This window comes from Typopeltis vanoorti, chromosome 13, assembly GCF_054136105.1.
Source record: "Typopeltis vanoorti isolate ZY-2024b chromosome 13, IOZ_Tvanoo_1.0, whole genome shotgun sequence".
Classification (NCBI taxonomy): Eukaryota; Metazoa; Arthropoda; class Arachnida; order Uropygi; family Thelyphonidae; genus Typopeltis; species Typopeltis vanoorti.
Window position 1 is genome coordinate 29,799,115 of NC_143561.1, and position 27,593 is coordinate 29,826,707.

The 27,593-nt window shown below is 35.8% G+C and overlaps 1 protein-coding gene across 1 annotated transcript in view; it reads right to left on the bottom strand.

Annotated features, from left to right (window-relative positions):
- The window catches only part of LOC150100021 (uncharacterized), a 266,152-nt gene that overhangs the window by 115,369 nt on the left and 123,190 nt on the right, over positions 1 to 27,593 (bottom strand). The window contains exon 9 of the mRNA XM_090403196.1: positions 11,964 to 12,031. Coding sequence (XP_090259322.1) covers positions 11,964 to 12,031 — 68 coding nt within the window. The remainder of the gene's footprint in view (positions 1 to 11,963; positions 12,032 to 27,593) is intronic.

A 27,593-nucleotide genomic window follows, 5' to 3' on the forward strand; every position in this document is an offset into this window, starting at 1 on the left:
ACAGCTATTCAATTTAGTCAGAGAATCTTGCAGACTTGTAGCGGATTTATTTAGAAGTATAACATCATCCGCATAAAGCAAAGAGCTGACATTAACATCTCCAATTTTGATATCAGGTTTAATACCACTTCCTTCATAATGTGATCCATATAGATAATGAATAACAGAGGGGATAATGTACATCCTTGTCTTACACCAGATTTAACATTAAACCATCTTCCTGTACTTCCTTCAATTCTAACTGCTGACTCACAACTCAAATAAAGACTAAGTATTGCTTGATATAATGCCCCATTGACACCATATAACTGCAGCGTATTGAATAGCTTCTCTCTTGGCACCTTGTCATATGCCTTTTCCAAATCGACAAAACTTAAATACAGATCTTTGTTATATTCCCATGCTTTCTCGACTATTTGTCGTAAAGTGAAGATCTGATCCTGACAGCCTCTATTTGGCTTGAATCCAGCTTGTTCTTCACCAAGCTTTTCTTCCACAATTCTTCTCAACCGTTTCTCAAGTATACTTGCATAGATCTTGCCACGAACACTCAGTAGGGAAATACCTCTGTAATTCTCACATTCAGTTTTATTTCCCTTTTTATATATGGGTACTATGAGAGCTCTACTCCAATCATCGGGAATTCGTCCCTCTGTCCAGGCTTTCTGAACTATGCAGTGCAGCCACTGTAAGACTCTTATACCACCATACTTCAGCATTTCTGGTCGAATATCATCTACTCCTCCTGCCTTTCCACATTTCAAGCCTTTGATGGCTTTTTCTACTTCAAGTATGGATATGTATTCCTGACTGCATGCCTGGTCAGTGTTTTTTATCACTGTGCTGTCATCACTGCTTGTTTCATTTAGCAGTTTTTCAAAGTAATTACTCCATACTTCAAGGATATCTTTTTCTCCTGTTTTCATTTCACCTTTATCATCTCTAATTCCTTTTACAGCACTCTTTCCTCCATTCCTAAGCTTCTTCAACAACCTCCAGAATATTTTGCCGCCTTCTTGATATTTATTTTCTATATTCTTGCCAAAGTCCTCCCATGACTTTTGTTTAGCTAGTTTTACACACTGTTTAGCTTTCTTACATTTGTCTCTGTATTCTGTAAGAGTAAAAGCTGACTTATTTGCCAGGAACTTTTGATATGCTTTCTTCTTTTCCTTCACTGCCTCTTTAACTTCCTGTGTCCACCAGGGAGTTCTGATTTTTTTTATCCTTGCACACAACCTCACCACATGCCTCTCTGGCAGAATCAATCAATGTTTCCTTCAGAGTTTGCCACTGAATCTCCAAGGTTTGATTCCTGTTCTCAAACTCTTTCATTTTCTTTTCAATAATATTTCTGTATTTTAGTCTACAGTTCACATCTGAGAGCTGCTCAACTTTTATTCGCTTTAAAACTTTCTTACATGTTATTCTTTTCAATATGAAATTCAATTTTATCCTGCTCAAGACTAAATAGTGATCACTTCCAATTTCAAATCCTCTGTACACTCTGGTGTCCTGCACCAGGGAGAAAACATCACTATCAACAATAACATATTCAATGAGACTTTTCTTAGTACTTGCCTCTTCTCTCCATGTGAATTTGTGCACATTTTTATGTTGGAACATGGTGTTAGTAATAACCAGTCCATGTCCTGAGCAGAAATCCAACAGATATTTGCCATTATTATTAGCTTTGCTCTTTTCTCCAAATTTTCCCAAAATATTTTTGTATGTCTCACAATCATTTCCTACTCTACTATTTAGATCCCCAACAAGGACCAACTTTTCATTTTTCATTGTGTCAGTTGCTTTTTCTAAAGCCTCAAAAAATTCCTCCACTTCTACCTTAGTAGAACCTTCTGTGGGACCATAGGCACAAATAAGTCTCATTGTCCAGTTCCCCATTCTCATATTTGCCCACATTACTCTACTTGAGACTGACTGCCATTCAAGAAGATTAGCCTCGTATTTTGTGTTGAATACTATGGCTACTCCTTCTTTTCCTTGATTGTCATTGCCTGAATATAACATTTTGTATTTATTGCTCAGAAAGATCTCACCAGTTTTGGTCTTTTTTGTTTCAGTCACCCATATTATGTCGATCTGGTACTTATCTAATTCCTCAGCTAGCTCCATTTCTTTGCCATTCAGGCTTCTTACGTTGATAGTACCGATCTTTAACTCTGGTGATGTTGAGTTGGGGTTTGTTTTCAGATTTGTTCCAGTAGCTGACTTTTCGCTGTTCACCCTGGTTCCCTGGTGAAAACAACGGGGGCCTTGTTTAACCGGGCGACGCCCCAGCCGGCATGAAATTTTGTCATGTTGTACCATCATTTTTTATTTTGGTTTAACCAATAAGAATACAATTTGGTCGGCTAAATCCCAAATTGCCAGCCCATCCTCGTCCGTTCAGTATCCAAGTAGATACCCAACAGGGTGCACCACGAGAAGGTGAGGATTGGACATTAGGTCAGAAGCCCTGGTCGGTTCTCCGCATTCCTTTAAAGGCTATGTGGAGGTCTCCTCTCAGTTATACAGCTTTGACCCTTAAGCACCCCTGTATGATATATATATTAATATTTCTGGTCCTTTCATCTTATAATTATAGTTTATTGTTAATGGCAGGACAAAAATAAGAGAAACTTCTATACAGTAATATATGATTTTTTTATCATAAAAGAAAGGACCATGATGGGTATACACAAAAGTATAACAAAATAATATAAGAAGATATACAATATTTATGGAATTACATAAATATTTTGTGAATATTTTTATCTTTGTAGAAAAAGCAATCTCAAAATTATAATTTTTTTGTTAGTTTTGCTTTTTATTTTAAGAATTTTATTCCAGATAATCACAAAATGATTATTGTTTAACCCTAATTTATTGCATATATCCAAGTTTTAAAAAGTTAGTTGTTTGTTCTGAATTAAGTTTTGTATTCATAATCCTAGTTAAAACTTACTTCACAGAATGAATGTTTAGTTTCTACACTTATGTTTTTTTCTCTATCGAAAAAAAAAAAAAAAAAATCTTTGCACATATCACAAACATGACATTTATAATAATTTATATCTTCTGATCTTGTCAATTTGGTTTGTTTCATCCTATGAAGTCAACTGAGTGATAATATGTTTATGCCAGCTACCTTTCCATGGTGGGCAGGTACCAGATATTCTGTAAACATGCTTATACTTTCCTACGTTTGTTACCTTTACCGTTGTCGTACTATAAGTATGACAACAGCAAAGGTTCTATTATGTGGCACTTATGACCTCAGGAATATAACATCATATTGGGTAATTAACTTATATTTAGTCTGAAAAGTTTACTGACTGACAGTTAAGTGAGTATGAATTCTTTAAGAAAAATGAATTTTGTAACCTCTTTTTTGACTACAAAAGTGAAATGAATTTTACTATTTTGCTTATTATTATTTAGGAAAATAGTAATAATTCATCAAAATAAAATGAAATTGGCTACCATTACGTTAATACTTGCTAGTTCTGTAACAATTTTTTCCATTTCTACTGGCATTCCAGGTTATAATTTACAAGGATATGTAAAGTTTCGCTGAAATATGTAATTGTAATCGAGCAGATAAATAAAATTTGTCTCTTTAAAGATACTCCTGAAATTGCTCTAAAGTACTTTTAATAGTTTATCATGACTACACTTCATAATTCAGTACTGAAAGATTTAAGAGAAGTTCTATGAACTGAGCATTGTTTTTATTGTTGAAATGCATATTAGTATTAGATGTATGATAATCATTCTTATAAACACTTTTTTTTTCTCCTGCAGTTAAGCAAAAGGACTTTAAAAAGCTTTAGAACTATATTTCAAAAAAAGGAAAAGGGTTGGCCGAGTGGCTAGTGTATCCACTCTCCAGCCAAAAGGCTGTGAGTTTGAATCATGGCATGGATGTTTGTGATTGTCTGTGAAAGTACTAGTGGTGGTAGAGTTAGATGAAGAAGGTTGATGGAGTAGTGAGACGAAGAGTTGTAGAGTAGATGCCCTTCCTTGATGAGTCTTTGAACTCCCTAGAGGTGTGATGTAATAATAATAATTATTTGATAAATAAATATTATTTGATGCCAAGTAGGTAAATAATTTTGGAAATCATAATTTTTTTTCCTGCACTTTTATTAGAAAAATAAATAACATTATGATTGTTTTGGGGTAAGTTGTTGCTTTTTACGTGTTTTTAATGTTCATCTCACACTGGTGAGTATGATTCTATTAAAAAGAATACATGCACCTGAACTATATGTTTGTTTTAAATGTGAAATATTTAGCTTCGTAAAATTAGTCTAGAACACACAACATGAAATGAATATGCATATTCATTAACTCATATTTGATTAAGAAATATATTTATTCTTCTTTTATATATAAGATGAAAGTGATATGTTTTCTGTGCTTTCTTCGTATATTCATATCTGTTTCAATGTTGTAAGAGTTTTATGTCAATTTTAAAAAACTAACATTTCATATTCCAAAGTACTGATCAGGCATCTTTATTTTTTTTCTTTTCCATCAACAATTTTGTTTTTCTGTATGCATTATAAATTAATAGTTCTATGAAATTTGTGATATGACCAAGAGCACTAATATAGTGATGACAAAATTCATATCCAACATATAATGGCACCACTTTAGCATATGATTATATATTGCAGGAAAGTATGCAGACAACTCCATTGTTCAAAGATGCTGTTTCCCAAGTTATTCAAATAATATAGAACTCACTGTGCATGACTACATTTGCTTTGAATATTTTCTACCACCCTTCTGTCACTGCTTTCTCATTTAATGTTCCTTCACTTTCCACCTTTATCATCCCTGATTTCTTTTTCGCAAGTTTCTTTTAAGGAAACTGAGGATCTTTTAAGTAGTGCAAGCTAAGGCAACTCAGGAATGCTGAGGATTGTATTCTTGAAAACTCTCAGGTAAACTTATGAAACTTTCATAGTTTCTACAAACATTCGGCTTTAAAATAATGTTGGATCTAGTATCTACTTTGTGTACGCAATTTTGCATCGCCAAAATCAAACTTTATGGCTCTTTCTTTTAGTAATGCATAAAATGATTCTAGAAGAATAGCTTTCATGAATGTAAATGACATCAAAGTGATATTTCAGTAGAAGAAGAAACTGATTATTTATTATTAAGCATCTACTTTGCCAGTGTATACTAACCATGTATAAATGATATAATACCCAATACTGCAAGGCAGAACAAATGAAAAAAATGGAGGTGGTGATAAAGAGATTTTAATATAACAATGGACCTTGATGAGATATCAGTATGTTTTACATTAAAGAAAATGTGCAAAAGAATTGGTAGTACCTTTGACATGGTTGTTTACATTGATTTTTAACTATGGCAGAGTACCAAAAGAGTAAAAAAAGGATAAGATGGTCTCATTCACCGAATCTGTTAATTAGTCTATAATCTGTTGCCTATGCAGAGGCAGCAAACTATAGACTAATTAGCATTTCTGGAGTGGTTGTGCAAGTCTTGAAAAGGTATGTGTAATTAACATAGCAAGATTCAGGATATAAGTATGATATTGGGAAGAAGTTGCCAATTTCGGAGCAAGTTTAGAGGCATATTGCAAAGGCATAAATAAATAAATGTATAAATGCTATGTTGAGAAGGACAAAGATGAGTAGGGATAACGAAGTCACTATTTCTTTGATAATTATAGCCATGTTCCAACTGCTTAGATAACAGATCTGGTTGACTGAATTTTAGAGAGATGTAGAAACAGAGGAGGAAATGCAGAGACAAATAACTACATTGATATTAAGACTATGCAATGTTGAATATGAGGGCAGATTAATTAAGTGTAGACTAGTTTTTTTTTTTTATGAAGTGAATAACAGTCAATAGGTTTAATGCCTCCAATACTTCATCCTTGTTAAAATTTAATTGTAATCATGATTACAATTAAATGTGATTACTCTACACAGTTCTTTATAGTGCAGAGACTTGGATTAATAAACGGAAGGAAGAACAAAGATTGACAGGTTGTGAAAACACGGTGCTTAAGAAAAATAAATAAAACTGCACAGACTAAAATGAAAACCAATCTGGAAATCAGAGAAAAATAACACTACCATGTTCCAATAATAGCATGAATCAAAGAAAAACAGTTACAATGGTATACCACATAATGCCTGCTGATAGTTTCCTCAAATTCTTTAAAATGGAAGAGTAGAAAGAAAGACATTTCCTTGGTCTTCCAGGATATGGAAGACCAAGGAAATGGATAGAAAACATTATACATATAACTGGGCTGAATGCCTATGGAAATTTAAATAACTTTGGCTGCAGACAGATTAGATTGGAAAGCTGTTGTTCATAGTAGCTTCAACCTGCCCTCAGTGGATGATGACAAATCGTGATCACTTCTCAGGATTTTGGGTACAGGCAAACAATCAGAGCAACTGAGATTCAGACAATTTCATAAAGTTTCACGTTTCCAGGAAGTCAAATTTAAATATATTTGGAGTATCCAAGTCAGATTCCAGTGAATTCTGTGACTAGTGTCAATGACATGAAGTAAGACCACATTTATCAGATTCCAAGCAATTGATGTAATCTTGCTGTTCCTGGATTCTAATGTCCTTTCAAAATAACACAGTTAACAAGAACAAGATACCTGATACAATGAGCAAGGATAAGGGAAAGTACTTTTTTTCATAGGAGAGTAGAAAGGAAGACAGTTTCCAGAATGGTTTGAAGGGAGTGTGTAAAACTGCTGTTTGTTTGATGTCTCTTTTTTAAAGTATGAGTATGGGATGGGGGGGGGTATATTTTCTGTTACGTATTTCTTAACCCTGTTTTATCTTTGTGTTCTTTACTTAAAACTTCATAAGATGTCGTAAATAGTCGACTGTCACCATTTATTTGTCTCGACTAGATCTTATCTCCTCACACTCTACAGTCTAACAAATTGATTTGTTTTATGACTGCACCAGTTAGACTATGTATTGAGTGCAAGATTATAAGATTTTAAACTAAAGACAAAGCAGATATTGTTAGTATTCCCCACTTATGTTAATCTTTACCTTTAATTAGTTGTGGCTTGATTATCGATCACCTAAATTTTATCTTATGCAGGTTCGAAATTTTCAGGATAGTGAGTTGACAGAATCAGTCCAATGTTATTCACAAACCATTTAATTAAATCAAAAATAATATTTACATTACATGATAAATTTAGTTTAATCCTTTATCCAAGTGTGAGCAAACGAAGTTTGCGTCTGAAAGTATCTTCAGGACTGGGGTAAGGTAGTACAACACCAGGCAACTCGTTGCAAAGGTGGAGCAGGCTTACAATCACTCCTATCTCAGTATCTCCCATAATGCAAAACATATCTCCTTGCAGATATGTATAATGTTATGCATTAAAGGAAGAGCCACTACCCAGACTACAACGAAAGCCACACTGCAAAAAGTTGCCTGGTGTTGTACTACCTTACCCCAGTCCTGGAGATACTTTCAGGTGCAAACTTTGTTTGCTCACACTTGGATAAAGGATTAAACTAAATTTATTATAGTCTAACCAAGTGAAAAATAAACTTTCTACATTACATGGTTCGATTCACATTAATATATATATATACACAGTAAAACCCCGAAGTTCCACGGTAGGTGGGATCAACAAAAAGCATGCAAGTCGAATTCGCGTAACTTGGGATATAATTTTGCATGTAATTTATATATACAAACATAAAATTGGAACCAAAGGTTTACAAAAACACCTATATTTTTTAAGAAATATAATCATAATTGTAGTTTTTCGTACATAAAAAAAGAGAAAGTTATTTCAATGTCGGTGATTTCATAAAATCTAACAGATTCGTCTGACAGCATGTCTTTTTCTTGTCACGCAAAATTTCTTAATAGCAAGCTAATGATTTTTTTATTCCTTGCCTTGTGGCTACAATTCATTCCTTGTTAGAATCTATGTCCTCCAAAATCTGTAAACCTTTCTTTTTGATTGTTCTTATTGTGGATTCCTGTAGATCAAACTTCTTTGCTAGTTCACAAATTTTCATTCCACCTTCAAAATCCTTAATAATGTTGAGTTTTGTTTCCAAAGTCAATGTTTTTCTTTTCTTGCTAGCTGTAGAAGAATCAGACTTGCTTCTTTTGGATGACATTATTATTCTTTATGTGATAAAATTTTTATAAGAACATAACATTAAACAATCGCAAGGTTTGTAGACTATAAAAATCATGTATGAATGGAGACCGCACGAAGCACGTCAGTGCTTGTTCACTGCATGTGTGACACTGGCGAATGCGGCCGGCGGCTGAAAGATATGACTAGTGGTGAGGCGTGAAGCAGGACGGGAATACGTACACATAAGAAACCGCATGACTCCAGATTCGTATAAGTCAGGGTATGACTGTGTGTATATATATATATATATATATATATACACAATTGCATTAAAATTATTTGTTATTTTCATTTATTCCTAATTCAAACTTAGTTCTAATTTCTTACTTTAAAGCTAAATCACAATCTAGAATATCCTGCCAGTCATACATACACCAACAAAAAAGCATACCTTGAGTAAGTTTAAATTAAGGTTTGCATTATCAATTTACATCATCTTACTGTACCCATAGATACACACATTTGATGTACAGTCTTCTTTAGAATTTCACATACATAAATACTTACAATTCTCATTCAGCACTGCCTTTTAAATTAATTTTTTGTTTAAATTTCTTCTTTGTCTGAGTCAATTATTCTATGCCCTTTAGGACCATTAGCATGGTGGCAATGTGTAACCCTTTCCTAGCAAGACGTTCCAATGATCAACATAATATTTCTCATTGCAGCAGACCCAGGTAAGAAAAGAGTTAGAAAACTAAGACTTGCAAGACTCCTATTTCAATTACCGACAACAGACTTCCTCACATGGCAGCAGACCCAGGTAGAACATTCTGAAACCAAGACCTACGACACTTCTCTTGACAATGGACCTCATGTGGTGGCGGACCAAGGTAAGAGAAGGTGAAAACCGTAAGACAAAAATCCTTCTCGACAATTCAGCTTATAAAGGCCCAGACTTCCGTTGTACGCATGTGCACGTCTCTCAAAACTTCCATATATGGTCATGCATCGACATTCGACCGTGGTGACATCATACTTCACGTCTTTTGAAATTGCCATATATAGACATGGGTTAACTGTGTTAATAATGACATCATGCACCACATTATTTATACAAAAGGCTCATGGTTAAGTTATTACAAATACAGATTATTATAGACAAAACTAACATTTCTGTAAGTGCAATCTCAAGAAAAAAAAGTTACATAGTTTCATATATCATGAGAGATTTTAAAGGGGAATTTGGAAAGTTCTAATAAACACCTAGAACAAAAATTAATTTTATGTCTTCTTATATATCCTAAAACAAAAAGAATAAATTATTACAATGAAACATGGGAGATTAAAAGGTTTTAAGATATTTTCTTTCTTCTGGTTATATCAGTTACTTTAATATCATTTTTGTTCTAGGTGTTTATCAGAACTTTCCAGAACACCCCCCCCCTTCCCTTGTAACATCTGACTGACTGCAATTTGGACAAAGAATAGTATTTATCTAGGATTCTTTGAAAAGAGGTTTGGTCATATCAATTAGCAATCAACGTGATTTTTATTTTGTTTAGCTTTTCCAACAGAAGAGCTAAACAAAATAATTTGTCTTTTGAAAATGGTTGATGACATGTGGAGCAGATAGATGCATGCATTTCTCAGTAAAGGAAAGCTTTTGACAAGACACTGAATGTTTCCTGAAGAGGTCAGGTTATTAAAACATCTGGAATGCAGGTTGTTGTTTCATTCATGCTCAATGGTAAACTTGATATGACTGTATATGGAATTTTGCCATATTTTTATGTATATATGTTGACAGTAATTCACTTCATAAAAATATTTCTGACACAAATTGAAGAGTTTGGCTACCAGGTAGAAAAGAGATGATGAGATAGACACTTATAAGTCAGTTAAAGGATTTTATGGCGCTGATACGTAAGAATTTTCAATATCATTTAGGATTATTGTGGTTAGGAGCAACAAATGTTAAAAAACTTTAAGGAGATATGAGAGGCACTGTATGAAGTACAATCAATTTCCTATAATGTGTCTCAGGATTCCATGGAGGCATCTGATTTTTAAATAATTCCTTTGTGGTACAATGTAGAGCTTTGGTTAAAATAAGACTTGGCTTCAAATACTGTTCAGGATGAGAGGCGGTTTTTACGGCATTTTCGGGTGAGTCACACATTATTAAGCTAGTTTTACTTTATTTTTGTAAGCAATTCCACCCATGAAAGATTCATAACCTATAAAACTCATATTATTGGTTAAGAATTTACCAATTTACTCTTGTACTACCAGGAAGAGCCAAGGTTAAATGGAAATAAGTTATTTTATATATATATATATATATATATACAATTTCTTCTTTCTGTTTTTTTTTTTAAACTTTCATAGTTTCTGATAAAGGCTGTTGGCAGGAACTTGTTCTACAGGACAGATAGCAGGATAGAATGAAGAGTGTGCATAATTAGGACATAGAAAGTCAGAAGTTTAACTAAATACTTAAACTTCACTGACTGATCTGTTCAGGTATTATTATTACAATATTTGATTAAAGTGGAGGAATTAATAACTATAAAAAAACAGTGGAAGTATTTGCAGAAGAGGCAGAGAACTCTCTATGGAGATTAGAATGGGATAGTAAAACAGGATTGCAATTGTGGTTCATCAGTAATATAATAAAATACATGAGCCGCATGTATTAAATCTGTTAATCATGTGATCTCTGCCCAGTTTGTTTACTTTGCAAGGAAAAGAAGAATTATCAAGTATGCTGAAGTATTTCAATTTCAAACGCTTTTATGAGTACTCTAGACATGGCACAATATTTCATATCAGAATAAATAAATTTGGGAATAAGCAGTTGTTTGGGGTAAGAAACACTGTCTGGAAAAAATGCATCCAAAAAATGATGCCAAGTCTTTTGGATGCATTGGTAGCTACAAACTGTGATTTATTTTATTTTGTATGTGACTTCCCATATATTCAAGTTTATAACCAATAGTTACCAATGGACTAAGAATTTTTTTTTCTAGTTTTAATAATTTTATATTTTTCATAATTTTTATTTATTTTTTAAATAATTGGAAAACCTTGCCATAGAGACAATCACAAACATTCTTGCCCATGGCAGGATTTGAACCTGCAGCCTGCTGGTTGGAGAGAGATATGCTAACCACTCAGATTTCTCTTCTCAGCCAACCAAGCCAGCTGAGAAGAGAAATCTCTGCTTAACAAGATACATTTATGGTATTATAAGTAAGATTAGATCGAATAGATTGTGTTAAAATAAAACATGATTGAGTTTTGAAGGACTGAATTTGAGTAAGTTACTAGAAACTGCAATGGAGATTAACATTGAAGTGGTTGCTGACATTCTTGAGATCTTGCTCATTTGCACATTACACAATTTCAAGGAGAGTGAGTTAAATTATTTTTTTACATACTTTTGTGATGGTGATTTCTATAGTACTCAATTGCTTTCTCAGCTAGTTCAGTACTAATCATAAGGTATGACTCATTTATTTTCTTGAAGTTATTCATATCACACATTTTGCATGTCATAAAGCAGAATGTTTGTTTTTGCTCAAGCAGTCTGTTTATGACCGCTCTAAAACACTTTGATGTACTTGGAAAGTTTCTAATTTATGACCAGGCTCTGTGTGGTACATTCAGACATACTATATAAATTCCAGTCAGGTTCTTCTCTGAAATGGCATAAAAGATATCTGTTCATCATTTGCATACTTTGGGAAAGTCTTCCAATTAATCTTAGCATCATAACATAAAGTCAAACAAAAAGATCAGTTAAAATTTGCCTTACCTCCTTGTCTTTGTTGAAGAATCCCTACAGGAGATTTATGGACTAGGTTACTTGGATCATTGATTGAACTTAAAAGTAAAGATCAAGTAATTATTAATTTATGCATATCATTCAAAATTATACAGTTTTAAAAAGTCATTATAAATCTGACATTTTATAATAAATTAGTAGCAAGTATACTAGGAACATGCTTCAAGACTTCAAAACTGAAGGAGTCTATCTCTTCTAGCAGTGTATTAAACAGTGGCATAAACAAACTATATGGATTGTCTCACATAAGGCAAAAATTGTTCTGCTCTGGAAAAGTCAGCTCACTGACTACTTACTTATGCAAACAGAAAAGTTATGTTTATTATAATATACAACAGACTAACAGTGGAAGCTCACTTAATCAGAAATATATCTATCATAATGAACTTTGAAGTTATTTACATTCCCTGCATTCACAATGCACTCTGGCAATGCATTCCACTCAACAACTCTCCAGGTAAAAAAAAAAAAAAATCTACTCCTCACACCCTTCTACACCACATCTTTATACAACCTTCAAGGATGGCCTCTTATTCTTCCCATTTTAACATCCACTCTTTTTATAATTCCTTCTGTATTAATCTGGTAGAATCCCTTAACTTGAAGGTATTCACCAACCTCTGTAATCCACATTCCCTCAAACACTCAAGAGTTACTTTGGCCATTCGTCGTTGATCCCTCTGTAGTTTTTCCACATCACAATGAAAACTAGGTGACCAAATTTGAGTACAACAGTCCATATATAGTTGGACCAATGCCTTATATAGACACACCACAACATCTTATATGAACATGTCAATGTACTTTTTATCATAGCAGTGATATGATGTGCAGTACTTGCAACACTTGCAATGTGCCCTCGGAGCATTCACTATCTACAATCATCTCAAGATCCCTTATCTCATCCATTTCCTGAAGTACAGCTCTACCAATGCAATACATCATCTTATATCTCTGTACCCCAAACTGTAACTCCTTGCATTTATTAATATTAAAACTGCAACCCCACTCATTTGTCCAAGCTAAAAGTCTATTCAAATCTTCCTGTAGAGAATGAACATCAGTATTACTCCTGATAATTCTACCAAACTTTGCATCATCGGCAAACATTTGAACCATACTGAAATATTATTATTATTATTATTACTGCATGGGTGCCTCCATGGATCGTGGGAGGCCCAAACTATCAGCATAGCATGTTAATAGTTTGGGCCTCTATCATACTCCTTAAAACCATTAACACAAAGCACTAAAAACTGCCTCGGGCCATCCATTCCATTCATTCACCACTCTTCAAGTGAAAAATGCCTTTGCTAGCCAACTGTTACTCAACTTCTGGGAATGTCCTTTTGTTCTGTCCCTCTTAGCCAACTGGTGATCAATCCTATAAAAATCTATAAATAACTTAAATGTTATTTAAATATTATTCATATCTCCTCTTTTTTGCCTATCAACCAACTTTTGCAATCCACAAACCCTCAGTCTATCCTCATAGGGAGCATTCCATACACCACTCACCATCTTGGTCACTCGCCTCTGGATCCTCTCCACCACTTCTGCATCTCCAAGAAACCCAGGCGACCAGACCTGAGCACAGTAATACAGATGCAGTCATATCAAAGTTTTGTAAACAGGAATGATAACACTCTTATTTCTGCTTGTTTGTGTGTTCTTCAATGACCAAGTAATCCTGTGAGCTACCCTAGCTACTTTAACAAACATGCCCTCTAAATTTCAGCTCTCTATCTATTACTAACCTCCAAATCGTTGGCTTTGTTGCCTCAATGTAGTACACAGTTTGTAATCTTTGTATCCCAAAATGCATAACTTTCCACTTTTCCACATGAAATTGGCATCCATTATGTTTTACCCATACTGTCAGCCTATTTAAATCATCCTGCAAGCCCTTTACATCACCTAGATTAACTATTATTCTGCCCAACTTTTGCATCATCAGCAAACATGGAGTCAAGAGACTCATCATGGGAGGTTCCACTCTCACATGCACAGCTCACCATACCTTGACTTAAATGCATTTGCTGTCCTTGCACTCATCACACTTTCATATAATGCATTCCAATCACCCATGTGTCTCCATGCAAAATATCTACTCCTCACCCTCCTTGCTCACACCAACCTTATATAGCTTCCAGGGATGGCTTCTCATTCTGTCCCATCTACAGATATTCTATAAAAAATCTCATCCATATTAATCTGATAATTATCCCTTACCAACTTATACGTCTTGATCACGTCTCCCCCCTTCCTTCTTCCATTAGGCTCTGTAATTTGCATTCTCTCAATCTGTCCTCATATTCCACATTACAGAGACCAACTTAATCAATCATCTCTGAACCCCCTCTGCAACATCTCATCATCCTTTTGAAAACCTTGTGACCAAATCAGTGCACAGTAATCCATACACAGCCTGATTAAAGTCTTGTACAATGGAATCAAAACATTCTTACTTCTACGCATCAGTGTTCTTTGCATCATTCCCATAATCCACTGCACTGTGCTCACAATTTTAGCAAAATGTTCATGAAAGTTCAAGTTCACTATCATCCCCAGATATTTCATCTCCTACATCTCCTTTGAAATATCTCCATCAATCCGATACTCTGCATCCCATCTTTGTTCCCCAAATTTTAAAACCTTACATTTTGCAACATTAAACCACATTCCCATAAACTTGCCCAATTCAGACAATCTATTTAGGTTCTCTTGCAAAGCTACATCTGCTCGACTTGTCATAACTCTCTCTCTCCAAGTTTGCATCATCTGCAAACAACTGTATATCATTATTTAAACTCTTTCCAATGTCATTTACATACAAATTATCAACAATGGCCCCAAAACAAATTCCAGGAGCATGCCACTAGTGACTTTCCTCTTCTGTGCACATTTATGTACATATTAAACAGCATTGGTCTGAGAAGAGCACTGCAGCACAACTCTGGTCAGGTGCTATCGCCTGGATTCTGCTCCTCCATATACTACTTTTTGTTATCTGTCCATCAGCCACCTTTTTATCTATCCTCATTTGTTTTAGTTTGTGTAACAGAATCCTGTGTGGTATCCTTTGCAAAATCCAGCAGTATCATTGCTTAACCATTCCCTTTATCTAACTCAGTTGTCACTCTATTATAAAAAGTTAGTAAATTAGTAATTTACTAATTGAATCTTCACAATGCTTTGCTGCTCCTCATACAGTATCATATTCTTATCCACCCATTCCTGAATTCTCTTTTTGACAAACTTTTCCAGTACTTTTACCACCACTCCTGATATATTTACCTCCTTAGATCCTCCTTTATTCAAAGAAATTATTTGCCAATTTTCCACTCTGTTGGGACTTTGCCAGAGCTGAGACTTAAATTAAAGTCTAGTCAAGAGCATTGCCAGTTCTCCCTACACATTCTTGTAAAATGCAAGCCGACATTCCATCCAATCCCACAGCTGTATTCACATTGAGATTCTGAAATATACTAAATGTATCCAATTTTAAAACCTCTGTTCTTGCAAAAGTCCCAGTCACGTCTGTCATAACAATAATCTCAATGATAAACCCTTGCAAAATGATCACTCAGTAGCTCAACAATTTTGTTTGCCTCTGTTACCTCTCTACCATCTGCAGTCATTAAAGTTATCCTTCCAGAGTCATTCTTCCTCTTACTTGCCATATAACAAAAAAAAAAACTCTGGGATTTCTTTTTGCCTGTTTGGCTAATATCTTCTCATAACCTGATTTTGCCTGCCTTGCTTACCATGCTGGTCACTTTTTTGCACGATCTTTGTATTGTTCATGAGCTAATTGTCACCTTTCTTCTTATACACCTTCCATAATGTTTTCTTGGTTTGTAGCTCATGCATAATGATATTACTCATCCATCTAACTCCTATCCAATTCATCTTCCTGATCTTGGCTATACAGTGTGATATTGCTTTTTCTAGATACTCTTCGACTATCCCTATGCACATTCTTCTCTTGCAGATCTTTATGCCATGGCATTGCTTCAAGCTGCCTCCTAAGTGTCTCATAATCACCTGCCTGTTAGTCCCACATATACCCTTCTTAACTGGAATTTCCATGTTAAGAAGTTGAGACCACAGGAAAGTGATCCTGTGGTCTCAAGTCAAGACCACAGGATCACTTTCCCCACCTGGAGGCAATGCCACCTTAGTTATAGACAGATATTCTGATCCTATAACAGGATCCAATACTCTCATACCCTGAATCTCTTCCATCACATTCTACTTTGAGTAATTATCTCTCAGTAAGTGCATAAATTCCATTTCCTTCCTGTCATGTGATCTTTCTTCCTTTCACTCTTTGTCTCCAAAGCTGAAGTTCCATATAATAATTACTCTACTTGTACTATTGTACATCTGCTGACGAATGTCTTCCACATTATCCCTGTAACCCTCTGGCCTATAGCAGCAACCAACTTTATATTTTGTACTATTGGCCTCAATCTTGCAGCAGATCTGACTCAAACCGTCAACTGCAATTTTGACTCCTACTCTCAGGCTGCCATTCACCAATTATCTGCTGTCAGCCAAGTTTCACTAATGCCTATGACATTTGGCGAGGTTGCACTAACCAATGTCAGAAACTCCCTCTTGTTCCTGATACTTTTGGCATCTAACTTATTTGTTAATAAGTTAGATGGCTTATAACTTATTTGTTAATGATATATAGTATATATCATTAACAAATAAGTTAAACAGCTGGGATCCAAGAACAGAACCCTGAACAACACTGTTGGTCACCTTCCTTTTCTGAGATGCTGTTCCATCATACACCACTTGTTGATATTTTTCAGGCAGTTAATCGTCAATCTATCTAACCAATCTGTTATGTGGTAATCTATCGAATGCCTTTGCAAAGTTCAAGAAAATCAATGTATATGAATCTCCCTTATTCAATGCATTTGTCACATCATAAAATGTAAGCAGATTGCTAAAACAAGACCTGCTCTTCATAAACTCATGAACCATCATAGAGAATCTTATGTCCATCAACCCAATCCTGTATTCTATTCCTAACCAACTTTTTCAACACTTGGATCACAACTGCAGTTATATTAGTCTATAAATGGAAACTTCTGTCCTAGAACCAAAATTGTGGAGGAGTACGACAGTGATTCCATAAGTTTCCAGCATGACTAACTTTTAGAGGTGATAGAAAGAAAACAACTGTGTCACTTTACTTCAACACACTTTTTACATCTTTGAATTAACATTTCTATGAACTTGTCTGCAAAATGGCTTAAAATTGCATCTTTCACCTCATTGTCATCTGTAAATTTTCTCCCTCGAATGTCTTTCTTCAGTTTCAAGAACAGGTAGTAGCCACTGTATGCTAGATCTGGGCTGTAGGGTGGGTGTTCAATCTCCTGGAAGTTCAATCTCCAGTCCTTCACTGCAGCCTTCATAACAATAATAGCTGTATGGACTGGAACATTGTCATGAAGCAGGCAAACACCATGACTTGGCATTCCTTGCTTTTTCTCCTTTATGGAATCAAGCAGTTTGTGCAGCATAATATTTTGCATTCACAGTGGTATTCCTCTCCTTGAAGTCAATCAAGAGAATTTCCCATCAATCCCAAAAGATTGTTGCCATAATTTTCTTGATGGACTGAGTGACCTTGGCTTTTATCAGTGATGCTTCACCTGGTTTGCACCACTCCATGGATTCCCTTGGCAAAGCTCTAAAAACTTGCAGGAACAGGTCACACAATGCTCTTTCTGAATCGAAGAGAGAAGTTGGGGCACTCACCTTGCACAGATCTTTGTCATGTGGAGTTTCTCATAAATGACATGAAAGACAGTTGTTATAAAAAGTCCCAACCTTGCTGAGATTTCTGTGAGCTTCAGTGATCTGTCCTGTCATTGAGCAGTTCCTCCTTAACAAGAGAGAGAGAGACGTTTTCCACAGTCATCACTTCTACAGGCTGACCATCATGAGAATCATCTTCAATGTTCTCTCTTCCTAGGCTTTCGCCTACCTTCACAGGGAAATATTAAGAAGAAGAATCCCCATACATACCATCCAACTGCTGTTTGATAGTACTTGGAGAAAGCCCTTCTTTGGTGAAAAACTTTATCTCAGCACGGTACTCAATTTTTAACGTTACAGCCACTTAGCATGCCACGTATTAGTCAAACGAGTGCCTCCAACTGAATGATGTAAGTAGAGGGTTGAAACTGGTACACTAAGCTCCATGTGTACCAGTTTCACTGACAACATAAAGACACTATCAACTTCAGATACTTGCTTCTTCCTTAACCCCCCCAACTGGCCACGAAGCTCTAAAACCCATTGAATAACATGGATAAGAAGTGCAATTTGATGTCACTATTTCATCCACATTGGCAGTAGGGAGGTTAATCCCTTGTCATTTACATCTTTAGATATTTGTTTCTTCCTATTAACCTCCTCCTCAATTACATCAGTTAATCTGAAAAACTTGCCTCAACTCTTTCATGTCACTTTTATTATTATTGTCACAAGCACTTTTATTACACTTCTCACACGCTATAACATTCCTTCTCATCATTAATCTAACACTCCATAAATCTAACATTTTTGGGCACATAATTGTCGCATCACATCCACTGCAAAAAGTCCAGGAAAAAACTTAATCTCCAAGTTGAAACCTCCTGTGTTGCTGGGTGTATGCTTCTTTACTGCCAGTGCCACCATTTTTGTAACAATTTGTAACTATTACTTCCACATTAATCAAAATAACATTTTTAGAACCACAATACCAGAGTGCAATGATTATATCGATCAAGTCTATCACACAAAACATTATTATAAAAATCTGTCATAAATCAACAGGTGGGATATATCAATTTTCTTCTATGGTCTGAGTCTCTAGTAAAAATGTCCATGTTTGGTATGTGGAATAAGATTTCCATATTTTCTACTTTTATCCTACCCATGGTATGAAAATGTTAATTATTAACCATTTCTCATCTTTCTCCATGCATTAGGCTCAATGGGCTGTTATGGGCAAGTAGTTACTTGACTATATAGAAGTTTTAACTTTTATCTATCAAACATAATCTTTTTTTTTTTTTTTTTTAAACCAAACTGCACATGCATTTTTTCCCATTAAATTTTAAACCCTTCACTTCCACTCTTTTCAGATCATTCTGTAAGAAGAGATCACCCACACAACTGACTACTCTATTCAGTTTCATGTCCTCAATAAAAAGGAAATTTTACTCATAATATTTAAACCAAAAAGGGCCTAACATCAAACACTGGTGTACCTCATACCTAATAATCCATCTCTAAGAGATTGATATCTGAAAATGAAAGTGGTTTCAGTGGTTTGAGATATTCATCATTTTTCTGGTTTAATGACCACATGATGTGAAGAAGCATAAAATACTTTAATCAACTTAGAAATCTCTACTAGTTTGTTTCATATGCCAACAAACTAGAGGGGGTAAACATATCACACTAAGTAATGAAAGAATAAAAACAGATACAAATTAGAATAAACAATGAATGAGCGAAAGCAGATGTACTAATTGGTAATGTTACACTCTGTAACATAATGCATGTCATAACCCAGGTCTATATAGATGTCAGATTTTTAAAGAATGAAGACCAACCTGGCAGGATTAAGTCTTGGTTTTTTGTTGCACTAAACAGGAGTGCACAGCATTTCAAACGTCTCTTTGAAATGACTAACAACATGTTCAATTTAACGTATTTCTGTGTTTTGTTAAATTAATTAGATGTTGTCATCACTGGTTGTGTGAAAAACTAATTGACTTATGTTGTTTTCTCTTATCAACATCTTTAAAATGCTGATCTCTCTCTCTCTCTCTCTCTCTCTCTCTGGAACATTCTGTTATCCAACATAGCAAATGCCACATGAATAGTAAATCTTGTAGACCCCTTCCCCATTTGATGGAAGAAATGAGGGAATTTCAAAGGTGTAAGAATCTGGAGATCTTGTATATCGTGACTTCAAATAAAATGAGAGATTTTGTATGCGACATTAGGGATGTAAGGAAGGTGACCACACCAGTCTTGGATGGGGTTTTTATAATCTTGTTGATCGTCATGCATCCATACCCATTAAGGAAAAGGGTATGAGGGAAATAATGAAGTTCTTTGTTCTTTTTCTATGTTTTTAGAGATGTTGTAGGTTCTGACTCTTAGTATTTTGATTCTTCCTATCTTCTATAAGGGATGGTGCTGAGAGGAAGCATGTAGGAATCTACCAGGAGATAGAAGACTTAAAATTTAAGTCCTCTAACTCCATTTGGAATTTCTCCATGCTAACATCTCAGTTAGATTTGATGAAGAAAGGAAGAGATATCAAAAAAGATTTGAATGACACCAATAAAACAGAATATGCAGAAATTTGTAAAACTATACGTAAAAGGACAAAACATGAAATTAGATCATATAATACTAGGAAAATTAAAGAAACAATAGAAAACAATAGTAATATGAAGGTCCTAAGACAAACAATATCAGTTGGAACAAAGGAAATAGCTGCTGTAAGAGGAAAAAATTGGTGAACTTATAAAAAAATAGAGATGCAATAATCAAAAGAATTCAGGAATTTTATACTGAACTCTATGACGACAAAGACCGAGATATCCAAGAATCATCTATGGATAACTCGAGTGAGGAAGAACACGATGCCCCTGAGATCTTACAAGGTGAAGTGGAAATGGCACTGTGGGAAATGAAGAATGGAAAGGCCCCAGGAGAAGATGGAATTATGGTAGACGTCTTAAAACTGGGAGGAAGCCCTGTCATCAAACAGCTGACTAAACTCTTTAATAAATGCCTAAAACAGAGAAAAATTCCAAAAAATTGGAACAATTCACTCCTAATATTAATTTTTAAAAAGGGCAATAAGGAAGAAATTAAAAACTACAGGCCTATAAGCCTATTCCCCACCATATATAAAGTTTCACAAAAATTATAAATAATAGAATAAAATCTAAACTAGAGGGAATGCAATCCTGTGAACAAGCTGGGTTTAGAAAAAATTACAATACTTGGGACCATATTCACACATTAAGACAGCTCATTGAAAAATCAATTGAATACAATAAACCCTTATGTCTGGCCTATATAAACTACGAAAAAGCATTTGATTCAGTTAAAACATCTGCAACACTAAAAGCACTTGAAACCCAGGGAACTGAGAAACCATATATTGAAACACTAAAACATATTTACAATAATGCAACTTCTGTAATTAAATTATATAAAAACAGTGAAAAGTTCCCAATACAAAAAGGCATCCGGCAAGGCGACAGCATATCTCCCAAATTATTTATAGCTGCAGCAGAGGAAGTCTTTAGAAGCCTTGACTGGAAAACAAAAGGAATAAACATAAATGGAGAAAGGCTGCATCATCTGAAATTTACAGATGATATTGTCCTAATAGTAGATAATCTTGAAGATCTGGAAGAAAGACTAAATGAAGCCTCCAGAGTAATTGGATTAAAAATAGAGAAAAAACAAAAATAATGATGAATAAATACATAGACCATAGAACTGTCAAAGTTGAAAACCAAATAGAACAAGTTACTTCGTATGTTTATTTGGGCCAATTGTTGTCCTTTGAGGAGTGCCAAAGAAAAGAGATTGAACGAAGAATTCACCTTGGATGGATGGCTTATGGGAAAATGAGAGACATATTCAGAAGTGATATTCCTATGAGTCTAAAAAGGAAAGCTTTCGGCCAGTGCATACTTCCTGTCCTAACATATGAAGGAGAAACATGGATTTTAACAGAAGCCCTAAACAAAAAGCTGAGAACAACACAACATTGCATGAAAAGTATGCTAAAAATAACATTAAGAGATAGGAAGACAAATACCTGGATAAGATCTCAAGCAGAGATGGGCTGGCCATATTGCCAGATGCAGTGACGAGAGATGGACTAGAAAAACAACAGAGTGGAGACCAATGGATGGAGCAAGACAAAGAGGAAGACCGAGAAGAAGGTGGAGGGATGAACTGGAACAAATTGCAGGAGTGAGATGGATGGGAGAGGCAGAAAACAGAGTGATCTGGAAAACTATGGGGGAGACCTTTGTCCAGCAGTGGACAGAACCAAAAGGTTGAAGAAGAACATATTAGTTATTACCAATACCTGCTTCCAGAAACACCCATGATGGACCTCTAACATTGATAGGTCAAGGCACAAAATTGATTACATTCTGGCTCTCCAGCAATGGAAAACAAGCATCTCTGATGTGCATACCTGTCCTGGAGCAGATTGTGGTACAGATCATCAGCTAGTAAGAGCCAAAGTAAGACAGACTCCAAAATCTTCCAAGTCAAGCGCATCCCATTAGACTGAATATTAGAGTAATTCCTAGTGGGGTTTACAGAAGAAGCATCAAGTCAGTTGGATGCTTTTTTGGAGACCAATGAGGAGAACTCTCCAGAAATGCTTTGAGAAGGAATCAAGGTGATAATATAGGATAATACAACCAAGAAGTATCTCGACCAAATAAGATGACCAAGCATGGATATCGGATTCAACAAGAGAACTAATTGAAAGAAGGTGGTTAGAAAACAAAGAGACAGGGACTGAAGAATATAAGAGATTAGATAGAGAAGTTAGAAGGGCCATCAAGCAGGACAAAGAAAAGTTTAATACTAATAAATGTGAAGAGAGAGAGTTTCAGATAAGTAGGCACAAACACCAAAAGGACATTTCATTTAGTTTGTGACCTAATGCACAAGTCCAAACTGAATGTCATCAAAGACTGGAATGAAGAACTACTAACAGAAGAATTGGAAATCAAAAACATGATGGAAAGAATATTGTGAGAAACTGTACAACATAGTGGATAAAGAAAATATGGAGGAGCCCTCTCACCAGGAAAATTTCAATTTGGAACCTCCTCCACTTAGGAATGAAGTTAAAAGAAAAGTTCAGAAGCTTAACAGCAATAAATGGAATCCCAGCAGAGTTAATTAAGGCCACAGGGAGGGGATGAAGGGATAAGAGTGTTTCATAGATTGATTATAAGGAGACAGGATCATGGCCTAGAGAGTGGAAGAAGTCAAATTTCACACCACTACATAAGAAGGGAGATATGAAGGATTGCAAGAACTATAGAACTACTAGTTTAATCTCTCATGCAAATAATATTTTATTGAAGATCATTCTAAATAGGATTGTGGCCAAATTTGAGGCAGAGATGCCTGAGGAACAAGCAGATTTTAGGAAAGGTAAGGGTACCAGAAGATAGGAATATTCATACTAAAGGACAGAGCCTACAACATCTCATAACATTGAAAAAAAGAAACAAAGGACTCTGTTACCTGACTCACACCCTTTCTCTTAATGGATATGGGTGAAACGTGATCAAAAAGATTTTAAAAATCTCACCCAAGATGGTTACTAACCAGCAAGTCTTCAAAGGCACAGTCATCCTTTCCTACATCTCATATCACACCCAAAATCTTTCATGTTCTTCAAAGGTATGACATAAAGGAGAACTTTGGAAAAATATGACCTAAATGCATGCTCCTCATTTTATCATTTGCAAAGTGATTTCCTTCATATATACATTTCACCAAATGAAACCACAGCAGCAATTCTTAAAGGGAAGTACTATTTAAGTATCCTATCTTCTTCTTATTGTGCTATCTTCTATCGAAGGTCAGCGACCATCTTGGCGAACAAACTGCGCTCTTGTGCTAATCTGAGCAGTTGTGCACTGCTCTTTCCTGTCCACGTCTTGATGTTGTCAAACCATGATATTCTTTTTCTTCCTCTAGTTCCTTTGCCATCAATTCTTCCTACCAAAATAGTTTGTAGAAGTTGGTATTTGCTGTTTCTCATGATGTGACCAAGATATGATGTTTTTCGTTTCTTGATTATTTGTACAAGATGTTTAGCTTTGCCAATGGATTTTAAGACATCTTCATTGGTAATTTTTTCTGTCCATGATATCTTTATCATGGACAGAAATATATATAATAAATTTATAAGTATCCTATAACTGGAGTGGCGCTAGTGTCCTTGGTAAATGTGGCGGTCGAGTTAAGCTAGTCTAGAAAACGTGTTTTTAAAGTTAAATATAGTGTGGCTTTTTGTCACAAATTGTGCTAAAATTGTGCATCGGTTAGAAACAAGTGTCCTTCAGTGGTATTATTGTTTAGAACTGTGTTGTATATATTGTGTTTTCACTGCCGTTTGTTTCACTATATCAACGTGTAAAGATGGCGTCCAACAAGAAACGTACGTCAGCGGCGCGCAGGACTTCTACTATTACACGAAAGGCTGGCTCAGCGTTAGATTTTTCGCAATGGATGCGTTGCGGAAACTGCTACATGTATGCACCGAAAAATGTGAAGGATCTGTGGTCGGTCTGGCAAAATGAAAAGAAAGAAAATGTCGACGTATGTGAGAAGTGTCGGGATAGGCTGGAGCGTTTAGGAATGGAAGCTGACATCGGGACCGTAGCGGAAGAACTTCGGCGGGAGTTTATGAAAATGAAAAATGACCTTCATCTTCTTCATGAGGAAGTGGAAGTGATCGGTAAGGAGATACTGGAAGTTAAGGCTGAGTTTAATGTGTTAAACAGAGAAATTAGGACTATAGAGATTACTTTAGCTGAAGTAACTAGAACAGGATTACATATGGGTGAGTCTTTGGTGAATGATTCAGTAATAAATAGTATGGGAGTGATTGGGAGTCAACATAATAAAACCACAAGTGGCCAAGAAGAAATGAGATGTAGTGAGAGTGGGGGGGTAAGTAATAGAGAGTTGAGTAATGAAGCTGGGAGAGTCATGCTGAATAGTGTAGAGAATGAGTCCATGAGTGTGAACTTGAATGAAGTTAATAGTGGTAAAATATATGGTGATTCTATGATTAAGGGTATGGAGAGTGGTATGCATGAGGAGTGCTTGGCTGATGGTACAATAGAAAGAGTGGCTTTAGCAATAAAGAGAGGGCATGAAACAGACAAGATGATAGTTATGGTGGGTACGAATGACCTGAGAGGTAGTATAAATCGGGTAGGAAAAGATTTAAGAACATTATTAGATATTGTGAAGAGGAAAAGTGTCAATGGGAGAATAGTGTGTGTGCTGCCTCGTTTTGACAATTACGAGTTAAGTAGACGAGCAATGATAATGAATGATATGATTGCAAGAATGTGCAGAAAAAGAGGTCTGGAGTTTGTTGATGTTTGGAGTGTGTTTGAAGGAAAAAGGCAGTTGTATGCTAGAGATGGACTGCATCTTAACATGGAAGGACATAAGAGATTGAAGAAGTTATTGTTTTCTGAACAGGTTGAAGTTATTGGGCAGGGAAACTAATATTGAAAAGGTTGAGTGTAAGAGAGAGAAACTTTAGCACTGATTGTGTATTTATTGATCCTTACAGGCAGAATAAATTGCAGAAGAGAGGGGGAAAAAATCGGCATAGGACTACGGTAGTTAGTGACTTATATATCAGTTCTAAAGCCGGTACAAGATCTAGAGGGAATCTGCAATTTTTGTATACCAATGCTAGAAGCATTAGAAATAAGAGAGAAGAATTTTTGGCATTAGTCAGTGAAATCTCACCAAAAGTTGTAGGCATTAGTGAAACTTGGCTGTCAGCAGAAGATGTGGTCACTGGAATTGAATGTGATGGGTACAGTATTTTCAGGGAGGATAGAGAAGATAGAACAGGAGGAGGAGTACTGTTGATGATAGCTGATGTGTTGCAGCCAAAGAAAGTAGTATATCATGATGATAGACATATGAATGAGAGTTCATTTGAGGCAGTCTGGTGCGAAATAGTGACCAACGCAACCAAATATACAGTTGGATGCTGCTATAGGCCAGGGAGTACAGGGGGAGATATTGAATTCATGCATCAGCAACTTAGTGCAATGAGTGAAGGCTTAGTGATTATTATGGGGGATTTTAATTATGGTGATATCAATTGGAAGGAGGAAATATCACGTAGCAAAAAGGAAATGGAGTTCATACATCTGCTACGAGATAATTACTTGAAACAGCACGTAACTGAAGGGACACGTGGTGTGAGAGTGTTGGACCTGGTTATTGGTTCAGAGGTTATGTGCATAAGTAAGGTGACCTCGTTACCTCCAGTTGGTGAAAGCGATCATGTGGTATTGACTTGGGAGGTTGCAAAATCTGTGGATTTTTCTATTAAGAAGGGGTATGTACGAAACTACAGGTTAGGCAATTATAACAAGCTTCGGAGTGAGCTTGCAGCCATCCCATGGCAGAACATATTGCAAGGGAAAGATGTTAGCAGTGCTTGGGATAAAATCAGTGGGTATCTGAGGAAAGCAATATCAGATTGTGTCCCCATGGTCAGGAGGTCAAACAAGGCAGGCATTAGATGGATGAGCAGTAGTATCAAGCTTGAACTACAAAAAAAGAAAATGTTATGGAGAATTTACAAGGAGAAGGGCGATCAGGACACCCATGAGCAGTACAAGGCTCAAGCTAGGAAGGTTACCAGCATAGTAAGAAAAGCTAAATCAGATTATGAGAAGACCTTAGCCAAAGAGATCAAGGGTAATCCCAAAGAGTTCTTCCGCTATGTGGCAAGTAAGAGGAAGAATGACTTCGGAAGGATAACCTTAGTGGGTGCTGATGGTATTGAGGTGACAAAATCAGATGTAATAGTCGAGTTACTGAGTGATCACTTCTCAAAAGTCTATCACCCAAGTGAGGATATCTCTATACCTATAGCAATACCTAATGTGAGAATTGAAGCTAAAGAATCAGAGGTATTAAATATATTGCGAAACTTAAATGCAAACACTGCGGTAGGCTTAGATGGAATATCAGCTCGGGTGTTGCGTGAATGTGCAAATGAATTGTCAACCCCTCTTACCTGGATACTTAATTTAAGTTTGAACTCTGGTATGGTCCCTAGGGAGTGGAAGTTAGGCAAAGTGGTTCCTTTGCATAAGGGTGGCTCTAAAACTGCAGTATTGAATTACAGACCAATCACCATCTCAGGAGTAGTGGTAAAAGTATTGGAAAAGTTGGTTAAAGACAAAATTCAAGAATGGGTGGATCAGGATATGATACTCTATAGAGGCCAACATGGTTTTGTTAAAGGTAGATCCTGCCTTAGCAATCTATTAACTATCCATAATAGAATAACATCAGAGTTGGACAAAGGAACTGGCTACACAGTGGTACTTCTGGATTTTGCTAAGGCTTTTGACAGGATACCCCATAGAACACTGTTACGCAAATTGGAGCAGATGGGAATGGATATTAAATTGGTGATATGGATAGGAGAATGGCTCAGGGAGAGATACCATAAGGTGGTGTATGGAGGAGCCGAGTCCAGAATGAGGCAGGTGACCAGTGGTGTGCCTCAGGGCTCTGTGCTTGGGCCAATGTTGTTTAATTTGTATATAAATGATATAGGAAACGGCTTAAAGGGAGATATTCAGTTGTTTGCTGATGATGCAAAGTTGTGTAGTGCAATAAAAAATCAAGCTGATGTTGAAAGTTTGCAGGAGGATTTAAATAAGCTGGTAAAATGGGCAAAAGAAAATGGATGTCAGTTCAATGTGGAAAAGTGTAAAGTCTTGCATT